The sequence below is a fragment of the Rhinatrema bivittatum genome, chromosome 19 (assembly GCF_901001135.1).
Source record: "Rhinatrema bivittatum chromosome 19, aRhiBiv1.1, whole genome shotgun sequence".
In the NCBI taxonomy this organism is placed as follows: domain Eukaryota; kingdom Metazoa; phylum Chordata; class Amphibia; order Gymnophiona; family Rhinatrematidae; genus Rhinatrema; species Rhinatrema bivittatum.
The window spans coordinates 6,345,393-6,360,011 of record NC_042633.1 but is presented as its reverse complement, the minus strand read 5'-3'; the positions used below and the strand labels follow the sequence as shown (position 1 = coordinate 6,360,011).

At 46.9% G+C, this 14,619-nt stretch overlaps 1 protein-coding gene across 4 annotated transcripts; it reads left to right on the top strand.

The window, feature by feature from the left end:
• The first annotated feature begins 7,852 nt into the window (after nucleotides 1-7,852).
• Nucleotides 7,853-13,804, top strand: LOC115080901 (zinc finger protein 184-like). 4 transcript variants are annotated; one of them, XM_029585363.1, is made up of 8 exons: nucleotides 7,853-8,058; nucleotides 8,792-9,032; nucleotides 9,568-9,694; nucleotides 10,250-10,363; nucleotides 10,499-10,612; nucleotides 11,224-11,331; nucleotides 11,622-11,729; nucleotides 12,228-13,804. In XM_029585363.1, exons 1-8 carry the CDS (start codon nucleotides 8,048-8,050, stop codon nucleotides 13,139-13,141), a joined length of 1,737 nt encoding a protein of 578 aa, XP_029441223.1. In that variant the 5' UTR covers nucleotides 7,853-8,047; the 3' UTR covers nucleotides 13,142-13,804. The 4 variants fall into 4 exon arrangements, with proteins under 4 accessions (XP_029441223.1, XP_029441222.1, XP_029441225.1 ...); XM_029585362.1 differs by having other exon boundaries at nucleotides 7,853-8,697; XM_029585365.1 differs by having other exon boundaries at nucleotides 7,856-8,163.
• The last annotated feature ends 815 nt before the right edge of the window (nucleotides 13,805-14,619 follow it).

Sequence of the window (14,619 nt, the reverse complement as noted above, 5' to 3'; positions counted from 1 at the left end):
GCCAGCAGTGTGCGCCGCATGGGGCATGGAAGGAGCGCGTGCAAGCACGCTGTCCCGCCACCGCAGGAGCCACCGAGCGGGGCCAGCCCCAGAGCGTCGGGAGCCATGGTTAGGAGCACAGGTAGGTAGAAGAGAGGCCCTTGCTGCTGAGGCCATAGGCAGGACCGGAGAGCGGGAAAGAACGTCATGGCTCTTCAAGCAAAAGGAAGCAAGATTTTCTTTGTCCCGCGTACTTGGATCCTTGAACATTTGGCGCCCTAGGCGGTTGCCTATACCTAAACCTGGCCTGCAGCTTGCAGCTAACCTGTCCAGACAACTGATCCGTAAAGATAGACTTTTATTGCCAGCAAGATGCAGCTAAGACAAAGGCTCAGTACAACTGCATGCCCCTCCCCTCCAGGAGCAGACTCTTATGCACTTTACAGTTCTTATCTTTTACACATGCGTTCTAAGCATTGCTGAGCAAGCATATTCCGGCTGAAGGGGCTACTGACCCCCTCCCTAGACACCCTGGAACTTTCGTGAAACTTCTCCCATGTTCTGCAGGAGAGGCTGCTGGGACTTGCAGTTCTGGAAAGGAATTCGCGAGTCTGCAGTAATACAGCCCTTCACATAATACATCCATTGTTCTATTCTAGGTTACAGCAGTGAAAGCTTATCAGAGAATAAGAACAGCGAAGCCAAAAAATGAAAATGTGCAATGTGCTGACAGAGAGTTTCTCAATGTCCTAATTACAGCTGTATTGCAGACTGTAAGTAAACCCGTCATGAAGCAGGGAATTCTGGTACATGAAGTCCTTTGTCAGGTTGAAGCGTTCAGACCCCTTCATTCCCCCCTTTGATACTTATCATTCTTTATGAAAAGTATCACACCATCACAACGCAACTGTGGAGCTGAAAAAACAGAAACAAGAAAAATTAGCAATTTGAGTTCTCAGGGGGCCCTAATTTCCCAAACAGTCCGATGGTTTCTTCACGGGTTTGAGACGGATGGGCCCTAATGGCTCCACCCCCCTTTGTAGCCCGAACTTGTCATGTATGGGAAGATGGCCCAGGATAAAACATGAGGATGGTTAATGTACAGTGACAGAAGCTGCGTGGCTGTTTTGCGTTCAGCAATGTCCTTCATCACCCACGAAGGCGGTTTGAGCAAGAAAGGAATAATTCAGGGTCCTAAAAAACAAAACAGAATTAAACTGGCTGGGATAACAAACAAGCTCTTAAATCCACCGATCATGGAAAACCAACCACGGAATCCATTGGTCCAGTCCCAAGCACTATTCCATTGCTGGACAGGGACGTGTGCCATCTTGACCATGCGATCAGTGATGTCTTGGATAACCTTGTTTTGGTCATCTACCTGTAAACAACAATTGGAGAGGTTAAATGTTCCACAAACCCTCCTTCCTGGGCCAGAGGGTAATCTAAAACCAATCTATTCTGGTACACTGCAGTCATAATTTTGGTATTTTGTTTTGCCCAGAGTTTAAGAGCGAAAGCAGTCGTTGGTGATGAGCTCCAGGACTGCCTGAAGCCTGATGATTCGATGCAATTAATACTGCTTGGAAGGGTTCCCGAGTTGCCCCTTTTTGCTGCTTCATCTGCTCTCTGATTTCCTTGACAATAGGGTTTGATTTCCTGGTATGTGCTTTGTAATGCATTACAGCCACCTTGCGAGGTAGCCAAACTGCGTCTAGTAATTCACGTACTTCTGATGCATTGTTCAATTGTTTTCCCTCTATAATGCTCCATGCACTTGAATTGTAAGGAAGGCATATTTAGAGTCTGTATAGATATTTACAGTTTGTCCTTCTGCCAACTGCAGAGCTCGAGTAAGGGCAATTAGTTCAGCTTTTTGTGCAGACGTTCCTGGGGGAAGAGGTTGAGCCTCAACGATTTCATCTTCGGATACAACAGCATATCCAGCAGAACGTATCTCATGAATGATTTGGCTGCTCCCATCAGTGAATAAAGTCCAAGCTCCTTGCCAGGGTTGATCCCTCAGGTCTGGTCTACTGGAATGTATTGTAGCCATGACTTCTTCACAATCATGGGCAACTGGTTCAGGTGCCGGCATAAGAGTGGCCGGGTTCAAGTTTTTGCTGTCTTGTATTTGAATTTCAGGAGTTTCACATAGTAAGGCTTAATACTTGACGAGACGTGAATTAGTCATCCATTTTGGTCCATGGGTCTCTAGCAGTCCTTGAATGGTGTGGGGAGTTGTTACATTCAGAGTTTGACCAAAAGTTAATTTGACTGCTTCTGGAATTAGTAAGCATGCAGCCGCAATGCTTCGAAGACAACCTGGCCATCCTTTTGCAACATTGTCCATTCCTTTTGACAGATATGCAACAGGTCGTTCCTATGATTCTAGAGTTTGAGTCAATACCCCAATGGCCATTCCTTTCTTTTCATCGACGAATAGATGGAATGGTTTCATTACATCTGGCAATCCTAAAGCAGGTGGTTCAATTAAGGCTTCTTTTAGTTGACGTAAGCTTGCCAGTTCGTTTCCTTCCCATTGGAAGGGTTGAGATTCTGCCTCTTTACCCCGCAGCTTGTCGTATAGGGGTTGGGCCATAACAGCATAGTTAGCAATCCACAGCCTACAGTATCCTGCAGCTCCAAGGAACGCCCGGAGCTCTTTCTTGCAAGTGGGTACAGGTTGATCTCTTATAGAACTGGTGCGAGAAATCCCCAGACATCGGGTTCCTCCACGTATTTGGAAGCCTAAATACTCTACTTCCAATTCACAGATTTGAGCTTTCTTTTTACTTGCACGATACCCTTTTGAGTACAACATCTTTAGCAGCTGAAGAGTGGATACCGCACATTCGAGGTACGTCTCTCGAAACAACAGAAGGTCATCCACGTATTGTATGACTGGCCCATACTTTACTTGATACATCTTTAAGTCTTTTGCCAGTTGCTCACCGAACAGCGTAGGTGAGTGCCTAAACCCTTTAGGCAACCGAGTCCATGTGTACTGCTGCTTTACTCCAGTATCTGCATTTTCCCATGTGAAAGCAACAATCTTTTGACATTCCTCCGCCACCGGGACGGAGAAGAAGGCATCTTTGAGATCAATGACACTGTACCACTTCGATGCAGGAGAGACTTGGGCAAGGATTGAATATGGATTTGGCACGAGGGCTACTAGATCTTCTACTTGACTATTCACTTTTCTTAAGTCTTGTACTGGTCGATAGTCATTAGATCCAGGCTTCTTTACTGGCAACAAAGGGGTGTTCCAAGCAGATCGGATTCGCCGAAGAATGCCCAAATCATACAGTCTTTGCAGGTGTATCTGGATTCCTTGTCTGGCCATATATGGAATGGGGTATTGAGGTTGATTAATCACCTGTGCATTCTGTTTCATCTCTATCCATATGGGGGTAGCGTCGATAGCTATTCCTCCCGGGTTCTGCTCGACCATACTTGGCACGCTATCCATCAGTTGTCTTCGTTTTTGTTGAGGGGGGTGTTGTTTTCATATCGATGTTCGATGGTTCGTTCGACTATGGGAAGATGTAGTCTCCATTCTTCTTGGAGGGGACAGATGAGTATCACTGGATGGTCCCCGAAGGAGGCTTTAACTTCCCCTGTTGGTTGAAATCTCAATGTGGTCTGAGGCTTACACAGCAGGTTCCATCCGATAAGGGATACCATGGTCCCGCCTACTTGTATAGTTCATTCTTTCTGCAGAGGGGCAGTGAGTACCTGACCTGAGGCGCCCACTATAAAAACAGTCTCTTTCGTCGGGGGGGCCGATTGGTGCAGTCATGACAGATCGTTGGCCTCTGAGTCCAACAGGCCCCTGATTTTTGTTGTGTTACCTCTCGTGGATCTCCACCAGAGGGTCAGTGGGGATTCTTCCCTCCCGGTCTCTTCAGGCTGTATGCTCCTTGTCGCCTCCCCCGCCATCTGCCAGTGGGGGTTGTCCGATCTCCTTCCTCCTCGGCCCCTTTGTGTCGGTGCAGGTCCATTTTTGTCGTTAGTATTCACTGCAGGGCTCCCGTATTTCTTTTGCCATTCTTCACAGTCTCTCTTCCAATGGCCTTCATTTTTGCAGTACGCACACTGATTCTTTCCCAAAGGGGGTCTTGTTCCCCCTCCTCTTCGCGGTCTGCCATTGTCTTGGCTCCTTCCCGTCCGCGTGTCCTCGAGAGCGGCGGCTAACAGTCACTTTCTCCTTCATGTCTCTACTTGCTTCTCTCTTTTCTCTTCCACTTCTCTATTTCCACATACCTGGTCTGCTATAGCTTTTAACTGGCTGAGGCTCATGCCCTCAAAGCCTTCGGCCTTCTGCAGCTTCTTTCGGATGTCGGGTTCTATTATTAAGTTCCTGGTTGCAGGGACGGGCCCTTTTCTTCTCTTCCTGATCCCTGTTCCCATACATCTCAAAATACGATGAAAAGATCACTGTCCATCTGGAAATTGAATAGGTGACCTGCGCCTGGAGGCAAATCAGTTCTGACGAGGCTGAGAAGCTGCAAAACATTGCTTCCTTCTTACTTGTAAGTTTGGCATTGGGTTAATTCAATAAAGTAAACCTGGATCTGCAGGCAAGGATCCAAGGGGGGCGCTTTAGGTGTGCAGGAGTGATGATCAAACCCTTGGAAGCCTTGTATCAATTACATTGCAAACACTAAGAACATATGGTAATAGCCAGAGCCCAGCCCCCACCAGTGGTAAAAGAACATAATTGCAATATATATATATATATGTGGGGGGGGGGGGCCACCACTTTATCATTTGGGTCGACTCATATTTGCTCTTGTTCCTAATCTTGCATAGTGGCCCCTTCTCTTGCCCACAACTTCCAATAATCCTTATCTTGCGCCTGCCACTGAATCAAAATTTTTAATATTAAGTCTTTGTTTTCTCTGGTTTTTTTTTTTTTTAATCATTTCTCTAAATTTCCCAGAGACAGCTTCAAAATAAACTGCGTCAGCAAAAGAGAGTTCATACTTTATCATGCGTTCCAATGTAACTTTTAAATAACAGATAATATATAGGAGACAAGTAAGAACAATAATTAACATGGTATTAGAGAATAGAAAGATAAGCATAGGGAGGACACTGGGATAGAAGATATGAGAAAACTAAAACTTCTGATTAGCAATGCCAGCATGAAACGCACAGCCATATTGAATGCCTACGCACTACGTACTGACGCGCAGTGGGACGCACCACCATTCCACTTTGTACTGTAACAATTAATTTGCTGCTATAAAATGTCTTAAAAATAGCCTGCATCATAAGGCACTAAATGATTTGTAAGGGACCCTTGGTTCTGGTATTTCTTTGCAAGTAGCAATCCTTTGTCAGATTACAGACAGTTTTAGCAAGGACCTTGGAGAATAAATTTAATCAGCAGAAACTCGGAGCTACAATTTCTTTTAATTAACATACCACAATTCTATCTTTATTCACATACGCACACCATGAACTAACTTTCAATAATGTTCTGTTAAAACAAACGAAACAATTTTTCTTTCTCTTTGTCTTCATTCACCCAGGCTAGCCCAATGTCCCCTTTTTTTTTTTTTTTTTTTCTTCTCTCTCTGGCTCGATCCCCTCCTCTCTCCTGTAATTATCTCTGCCGTTAACCCTTAACTGCCATCAAGTTCTAAACTTCAACACCAGTAAATGCATTCTTCAGCAATCAAATCAGTATTTTAACTTAACACTGTAAATTAATTAGTTGTATAGTAGTCTTGTGCAGCATCTGTAAACCAAAACTCTTCTTATTAGGGTTTAAAACAATTAAAAAAATCCCTGGTACATGTGCTTGCAATTCACAGATAGCAGTTATCAAAAGAAATAATGCATTTGATCACAAAAAGAAATTTGTCTAACCGATCTACCACAGTAGAATTTTTTTTTTTTTTTTTTTTTTTACAGGTACCTTACAGACAGACAGACACTGGGGACTTCCGGTTCCCCATTTTGCGTACTTGAGTTACCATTACGAGGGCGGCTCCCTCTACTAGCTTCTTTGCCCACGACTGAGGATTTTCAATAACTGCAATCCAAGCAGTTATGTACGGTTAATCCTCAGGGCAACCCGGATTCCCTTCTCGTATAACTATATTCTGGACCCTTGTGGCCGTTTGGAAATCGAAAGTCCCTACCGGAGGCCAGTTTACACACAAACTGGGCCACCTATGGGTACATTGTTGAATCATTCCGGGCTTTGTACATTTATGTCTATCGAACACTTCCCTATAGTGTTCCGTCATGACTTTTAATGGAGTCGAACCGCCCCCTCCCATCAGGATAGAATTCACAGACAAAGGAGGGAAGGGAAGACGGATAGGTAAGGGGTCCGTATCCGTCAGACACAAAAGGGTCACTTTCACACAACAAGAAACCTATTCCCACTATCGTATGCGTTACTTCTTTTTCCTCTTTTTATGCGCGTGGCTTTCGGAATGCAATTCCTACCAAACCACCGCTTGGGGTGTGATCAAAGCCCCCTCGGTCCCCTCACGGATGGACCGGTTATTTGCTACTCTTTTAGCTATTCTTCACTTTTCCCATCATTCCCATAATACTCGCCTGCAGGGTTCTTCCGATCGTCACGAAAGCCTTCTTCCCAGATCACCAGCCCAAAGGTCTCAGAGGATCTCCGTGGAATGACCCCCTCAGATACCTGATCACTGAACTCAGCGGTGGCCACTCACCAGGCAAGTCTGGGGGATCACTCCGCCACAAAATCCCCTGGACCAACTGGGGGCTAAAATAGCGTCCCCGGTACCTCCTGGCTGAGGCTCGCCAAATGTAACCGTCTCTTTTTTAGTCAGTAAGGAGGTCCAGACAACTGATCCGTAAAGATAGACTTTTATTGCCAGCAAGATGCAGCTAAGACAAAGGCTCAGTACAACTGCATGCCCCTCCCCTCCAGGAGCAGACTCTTATGCACTTTACAGTTCTTATCTTTTACACATGCGTTCTAAGCATTGCTGAGCAAGCATATTCCGGCTGAAGGGGCTACTGACCCCCTCCCTAGACACCCTGGAACTTTCGTGAAACTTCTCCCATGTTCTGCAGGAGAGGCTGCTGGGACTTGCAGTTCTGGAAAGGAATTCGCGAGTCTGCAGTAATACAGCCCTTCACATAATACATCCATTGTTCTATTCTAGGTTACAGCAGTGAAAGCTTATCAGAGAATAAGAACAGCGAAGCCAAAAAATGAAAATGTGCAATGTGCTGACAGAGAGTTTCTCAATGTCCTAATTACAGCTGTATTGCAGACTGTAAGTAAACCCGTCATGAAGCAGGGAATTCTGGTACATGAAGTCCTTTGTACCTGATAGTTTCATTAAAATCTTAGAGCCCCCGGATGAAACCCAGAGCATTCCCTGCTAAGCAGATAGAGCAAGACCTGTGGAAGGACAGTAAAGAGACGGACGGGCGTGGGAGAACGGATCCTTTTCTGCAGACTCCAGGCCCAGCATCTCTTTCTTCCTGTCTAGTTTGTGGATTCTTACAACAGGACATCACGATAAACTGCTTAGGAGATGTAAATATAACTTTAAAACATTGTCCGAGAGCTCTTTCAACGCTTTCCAAAATCACGCCAGTCTGCAACATTTTAAACACATAGCCTGAACGGACAGCTTTAGAAATGTCACCTGCTGCTAAAAAAGGGCCTAAGCAAAGCAAGATGGCTGCCAGCCACCTGGTCCTGCATCTCCATGGCAACGGGGAAAGCTGCCCAGGAGGCTGATGGTCGCATGGCGCGGCGTCTCTATGGCAACGTGGAATGCTACCCAGGAGGCCCCTGGTCACATGGCTAGTCTTCAGGTCCTTGGCCAGATCTGTGTCGCCAGAGCAAGCCCTTCCCCTTGTTTCGGGGAAGAACGAAAGGCTTGGGGGGGGGAGGGGGTAGCTGGCCGTTAAATATTCCATCTTTCAGCAAGATGGGGAGGGGCGGAATGAAAGCGCTGGGCTTCGAGTCTGCTGCCTGTGTGTGAAATCTGCCTCTCTCTTTCCCTCAAGATCGGGAGGGAGCGCGACGAGCGCTGTCGCGCTTTTCTAAATGGCCGCTAGGTTGGTCGTCACCCCAGACGTAAGGGAGGGCCCCTGGGGGGGGGGGGGGGGCTGCGAAGCTCTGCCGACCCTCGGTCTTCCACGCCGTGAACCCCGGATGTGACAGTAAGCTCCAAGGAGCAGGGACCACCTCTCGTGTACGTCTGGCAGCGCTTTAGAAATCATCAGGTGTAGCGGCCATGAGAACCGGGGGGCTAAAACGAGCCAGGGCACCGCAGCAGCTGCTTCCGCTGCCTCTGACTCCCCCCTCCTCCGAAGCAAACATTTCTCGGTTTTCTTTTCCCTTAAAATTCTCCTTATTATTAAATCGCTGCTTGGCAATGGTCCTGTTTAATCATACCATTTAGGACAAACCGCACATGTAATCATAGCGCTATAACGTGCCTGGGTGAGCAGATGGGTTCTAGGTCGGTGAGGGGGGTAAGCCAAGCTGCTGCTTTTGTCCCCTGCCCCTCCTTTTCAGCAGTTTTATGGGCCACTGTCATTTAAATGAGATTGTTTCGGCCCTAAGAAATGTAAACCTACAAGTCCCAAGATGCATTGGACCAGGTCCCTGTCTTCTTCCTGCAGTAGCCTGCAACCATCTGGTAGCCCCCATGACTCCTCCTCAAACAGGCGGGTTCAGCCCAGCATGCACTGGTAAGGAGGCAGCCCCAGCATGTTCTCAGGCCAGCAGCTTTGTGCATGCTCTGCACAGGGGGCTCCTCTCATTCTGCTTTCGCTTCCTCTCTAGTGGCCGCAGGGAGCAGAAAGGCTACAGGAACCCTTCTGCCTACCCCCCAGGACTGGAAATTCCTGCAAGCTCCAGATCAGCCCTTTCCAATATGCACAGGCAAGATTTAATCGGAGACCCCCACAAGAATCCACCCAGCCTGCTCCTGTCTTACTCATCTTTCTCTGCATCTGCCCAGGGAAAAGGGACATTGCCAGCCTCTCCGGCCACTGCAGGATTCAGAAGGGAAATGACCAATCCGGTGAGAAATTCATCTTTGACCTCTTCTGGTTAGGGCGCCAGAATCTAATAAAGGGGAAACCTGTTTCCTGTGCAGCTCTTCCTGGCTTCCTCCTCACAGCACAGTGCAAAGATAAGTGAGAGAATGGAGCTCTCTTCATGCTATAATCTACTGGAGAGTTGATCTCCCTGATAGAGGCCATATAACAGATATGTGAGAGAACAGAACTCCCTTCATGCTATAATCTACTGGAGAGCTGATCTATACATGTGAAAACAGAGCTCCCTTCATGCTATAATGTACTAAAGAGCTGATCTTACGAATAGAGGCCATATATTTATTTATTTCTGGATTTTTATAAACTGCTAAATCACGTACCAGATATGGTCAAAGCAGTGTACGTTATTAAAAATATAATAAAAAACAGATACATGAAAGAACAGAGTTCTCTTCATGCTATATTCTTTTGGAGAGCTGATCTCACAGCAAGTTTATTACATACAAGTTATAATGATGCTGGAGGGAGAGGGGCTGACTGTCTTATTTGCTGTTTCAGGCCTCCATCATGTTCAGCGATGTGGCTGCTTATTTCTGGGAAGCAGAGTGGGACATCCTGGGAGAATGGCAAAAGGAGCTCTATAGGAAGATCGTCAAGGAGATTCATGGCGTCCTGATGTCATGGGGTAAAGATGTCTGTTCTGTCATCCGCCACCTTATAGACTCTCCCATTCTGCTCCCGACTCTCACCCTTAGGGCAAGTCTTGCAGCTGGCCCGACTCCTCCACTTGCTGTGACAGAAATGAATGACAGTAAGAGGCACTGTCTCGTACTGCTACTCGGATACAACGCTGTAGCCCCGTAAGGTTCCAGGCTTTGTGGATATTGCTGTAAAGTGTCTGTCAGTCCTGTCCCCTCCTTTATCAGTAGCTGTATGGAGGATATCGGTAAAGATATGCACACAAACCAAGACGCAGGCACTTTCCAGCAAACCTCAGGGGTCAGGCGTGACGCAGGATGAAAGGGAAGTCTGTTACTGTCCCTTCCCTCAAAGCTTTACCAGAAAAAACCACACACATATACGAAAACATATGTACACATAGATACATGCACACATACAAATACATACCCATATATGTGGTCTTAGGCTATGTCAGAAAGAAATACAGATGAGACCCCTGTCCAAGCTTCCTACAAGTAAAAACTTTAACCTGTAATGATGGCATTCCGTTTATTAATAGGATATTCAATCGTTAATCCCGACATTGTATTCAGGATTAAACAGAAAGAGGAGAAATATTTGAGCCAGCGCTGTGACTGGGAGGAAAAAGAAAAGATCACTGACCCTGCCCTTGGTAAGTGAAGGGGATGGATTTTGAGCTGTGAGATCCCGGAAGACAGGCCATGAATATCAACTATTTGGAAGTTTAAAATCCATTTCCAAATAGACGATCGGCCTCAGGCCCATGGTGACTCTTTTCTCTCAACAGGCCATCCAATTGTAACCCCTGTGTTTCCACCGAACGTTAAACAGGAGGTTGAACCACAGTTACCGGGTCTTCCTGGGCCGGGGATAACAGAGCAGATTTCCCCTTCTGTAATAGGCAAGTAAACATTTCTTCTAGGGCATTTGTAGTTCCTGGTTAGATTAAAAGCTCTCTGGGGCAAGGAGCCCCCTTACCAACCTTGCCTTTATGAATTTTGTGAAGATCAGCCAGTTTCCCTGTGGTTGTACATATTATAGGCCATGTTTTAGGTTTGTCTGGAGATTCAAATGAATGTCACATAAATTCGGAAAGGTAAATAATGACCTTTACTGTATTTGTCTTGTAAATCTAGAATGATAATTTCATCCTTTTGAGATAAATTAAGTGAAGGATCTCTGGTCCATTGGGGTGCCTACCTGGTTTACAGTAATTTTCAGACCCAGCAGTTCTTCGGCGTGTTTGCCATGAAGAAGAGGTTCCTTCTCTCACTGCTGGGGGGTGGCCATTTGATGCCATTATTGCTATTTTTCTTCCTCTCTCCAAGGATTCTTTGACTTGGGTATATAGTGCTACTGTACCAATGCTATGCCATGCTCTTAAAAGTCCTGCAGTACTTACAAGAAATACACATAGGGAACGCATCACAGTGACGTATGGCAAGCTTACGATATGATGGGATGTGCGGGTAAGGTTTTAACCATATTCTAAACATTCCTTTCCCGTAACAGGCTGTTCCAGGGCCAAACCTGACATTTTATTCCGAATTGGACAAGAGGGAATCTGGACCGAGTCTTGGAGATCTGAGGGAAGAGGAGATCCACCCGTGGCAGGACTATGTGAGTACTTGTACAAAGTGGGTAAATCTATTTGGGATTACCCAAGTGGTGGTTACTAGTGAGATCTCACTTACTGACCAGAAACTGTGATAGTCCCTCAGTTGAATGGTTCATTTTTATACTAGGGATAAAATCATCCCTCATTCCTTCCTGTAGGACATTCAGGCTGTCAGATCTAACAGAATTATAAGCACATGTCCCCTCTACCTAAGAGTTGTGCGTTTTCTTTTTTTTTAAGTCAGTCTCTGAGACTGCTAAATACCTGAAGCCATTTTTCGTGGTTTTTCAAGGCAGCCCAGGCTATAACGCGGACCCTTGGGTACCGACCCTGAATGCAGAAGATTCGCGTGTCAGCAACCCGCTGGAGGGCGAGGAGGAGATCATCAAAGTCATCGTGGGTGAGTCCAAAGCAAAGATCCTTTACAGGAAAATACAGTCCAGGGATTGCCATGGATTTCAAGTATTACTCACAGCTTGCTGTAAGGTTCTCCTTGTTTCTGTTAAAACCATTAATGCTAAATGTTTATAAAGTCTTTTTTTTGAAGCTGGTGAGTCTGAGGTTCAGGGACCCAGGCCGAGAATGTGTCCAAGGTCCTTGGCATAGACTTCCAGAGTTTGTGGTCAGTAACTATGATCCAAGTTAAGAGAAATGCTGCAGATGAGGACGGGATGCACTGACCCAGCAGGATGACTTTGGACACTGTCCATTTCCTTCTGGTCATGCACTGTTGCCATCCTGACCCCTTCCGCACACAAATATTACTTCTTGATAGATGTCACATGGAGCCTGAGCCAAGCAAAAGCCTTCAGAGAATCCTGTGGCGTTAATGTTTTCTGGTAACCGTCCTTTTCTACAGCTGTTAAACTAATGAGCACATTCTCATTTTATCCAACAGAGGATGGGTCTGGGAACAACACCGAGATGCAGTGGATGTGCGATGGGCAGCAGAGGGAGGAATGGAAAAAACAAGGTAGCCAAGATCCTTCTGCTGACTGCGAAGGAGGTGGCTGGAGAGCCACCCTCTACAGGGGAAAAGAAGACGTCTATAACAGAGAGAGACCGGATGCGTGCACTGAACGTAAGGGAAATGCTGGTTACCTCCCTGACCTCGCACAACCTCAGGGACTCTACAAAAGGGAGAGACCGTTTAAATGCACCGAATGTGAGAAGTGCTTTGCCCAGAGATCCCAGCTGAAGATGCACAGAACGGTCCACAGCGGAGAGAAGCCATTTAAGTGTCCTGAATGCGAGAAAAGGTTTACCCGTAAATCGAACCTTTCCGCCCACATTAAGCTTCACCGGGGAGAGGAACCTTACAAATGCAACGAGTGCGAGAAACGCTTCAAGTGCCGTTCGCAGTTGAAGATTCACAAAATCTTCCACACGGGGTGGAAACCGTTCAAGTGCGCAGAATGCGAGAAGTGTTTCGCCTGGCATTGTGAGCTCACCAGGCACCTGAAAAGCCACTCAGGGGAGAGGCCGTTTCGATGCCCGGATTGTGAGCGGAGCTTCGGCAGGAAGTCCACCCTGACGGCGCACTCCAAGGTCCACAGGGGAGACAGGCCCTCTTTCCCATGCCCCGAGTGCGAGAAATGCTTCGGCTGCAGGTCCCAGCTGAAGAGACATCTGATCACGCACACGGGGGAGAAGCAGTTCATGTGCATCGAGTGTGGCAAAAGCTTTATTCAGATCTGGCACCTGAGGAGGCACAGGATGATCCACGCCAGAACCGCGGCATGGAATAAGACAGAAGGCGACACTCAAGCTGCCGTCCCGGTGCTCCCGTACAGCTTTGAAACCATAGAATGACCCCAGATAAAAGAACGAGAAGAGTTCTCTGTCTTCCACTCCTTTCCCCCCACCCCCCACCTACAGCTAATCTATTAGAACCAGCATCTGCCGAGATGGTGCGTTCCCAGAGCTGAAGACTGTTTGGGTCTTATGGAAACAGAGCTGCTATCATAAGCCTCTGAGCATACTCAATAGATGCCCAAAATTGTCGACATACAAAAGCGAACGACCACAGTTGGTCTCCATCCTTGAACATGGATCAGTGTTCTGACGAACGAAAGGGATGTTTAAGAGCCGGACCAGCAAAACAAGGAGGAGCAAGTGGCAAGTGCACACATTCGGCGGGAAAGACAGAGTTTCTTCAGCATCGACACGCAGATGCAAAACTAACCCGGGAAATGCCCGTGGAGAGATCAACATAAACCTAGGGACAAGAGATTGATAATTGCAGCGCAGGACTACAGACAAAATAATTTAGAATAGGGGTTGCCCAACTGTTTGTTTTGGGTTTTTTTTATGTGCGGGGCCATGTTGCAAATTTTTCACATGCATGGAGAATTTTTTCACAACCAGGGAGAAATTTTCAGAAAGATTTTAATTCAGACAACCCAAAATGTACATTTTTTTTTTGCATATTAAATAATGTTCATTTTATATTAATAAAGTAGTTTTCCAGTCTTGCTTGTGTGTCTGTATAAATTGTGGTTTGTTTGTTTGTTTTTTTGAATAGGGGAAAAAGGATCTCAAGTATCAACACAGGGAGGGCTTTAAGAATGGGGTGAGGAGAGAGTGTGAGAACCAGGGATGAAGGAGAGGGCAGATGGAGAGGAGGAGGATTGGGGATCTGAGAGGGGAGAGAGACTTCAGGATTTGAAGAACAGATTCTGAGATCAAGCGAAAATCCATATTGGGAGGGAGGGAGCGGAGGAGGTATGTATTCCTACCCCTACTCTAGTCCTGCTCTCTTCACATCCCTAGCATGCTCTAGTCATTCTCTCTCAACCCTGAAGCCTGTATGCTCTCTCTCTCAGACACGCAGGCACCCCATCCCCTATCGCCCCCACTCGGCCATTCCTCCCAACCAACCACCCTGCAAGCCATTCCCCCAGTCTTGCTAGCTAGCCCCCTTAGTAAGTCTTCCACCCCGTCATCCATTCCCTCCTTGTTCATCTTGATTCCATGCCCCCCAGCAGGCAAACCAGTTCCCCCAACCAGACTGCTGTCCCCCCCAGTCAGCCATTTCTCCCATCCCAGTCAGCCTGTTCCTCTAGTCAGCCAACCCCCAGCCCTGCAAGCCAGACCCTCCAGCTAGCCATTCCTCAGCCAGCCTGTTCCCCCCCCCTTTCCCCCACCAGCAAACTAGTCCTTTCCCACCTTGCTCTGCAACCTCTTCAGCTGTCGCCCAAAGAACAAGTACTGGCAAAGCAGTATGTACTCCCACCTTCCCTGTACGTACCAGGATCAGTCCAGACGGTGGGTTATGTCCCCCGTCCAGC

Bases quoted from the DNA above. Each gene is read 5' to 3' on its own strand.
- LOC115080901 (XM_029585362.1), top strand. From the start codon at position 8,594: ATGCATTGGACCAGGTCCCTGTCTTCTTCCTGCAGTAGCCTGCAACCA. The intron at 10,364-10,498 runs GTAAGTGAAGGG...TTCTCTCAACAG, and splicing joins GATCACTGACCCTGCCCTTG to GCCATCCAATTGTAACCCCT. The intron at 11,332-11,621 runs GTGAGTACTTGT...TGGTTTTTCAAG, and splicing joins TCCACCCGTGGCAGGACTAT to GCAGCCCAGGCTATAACGCG.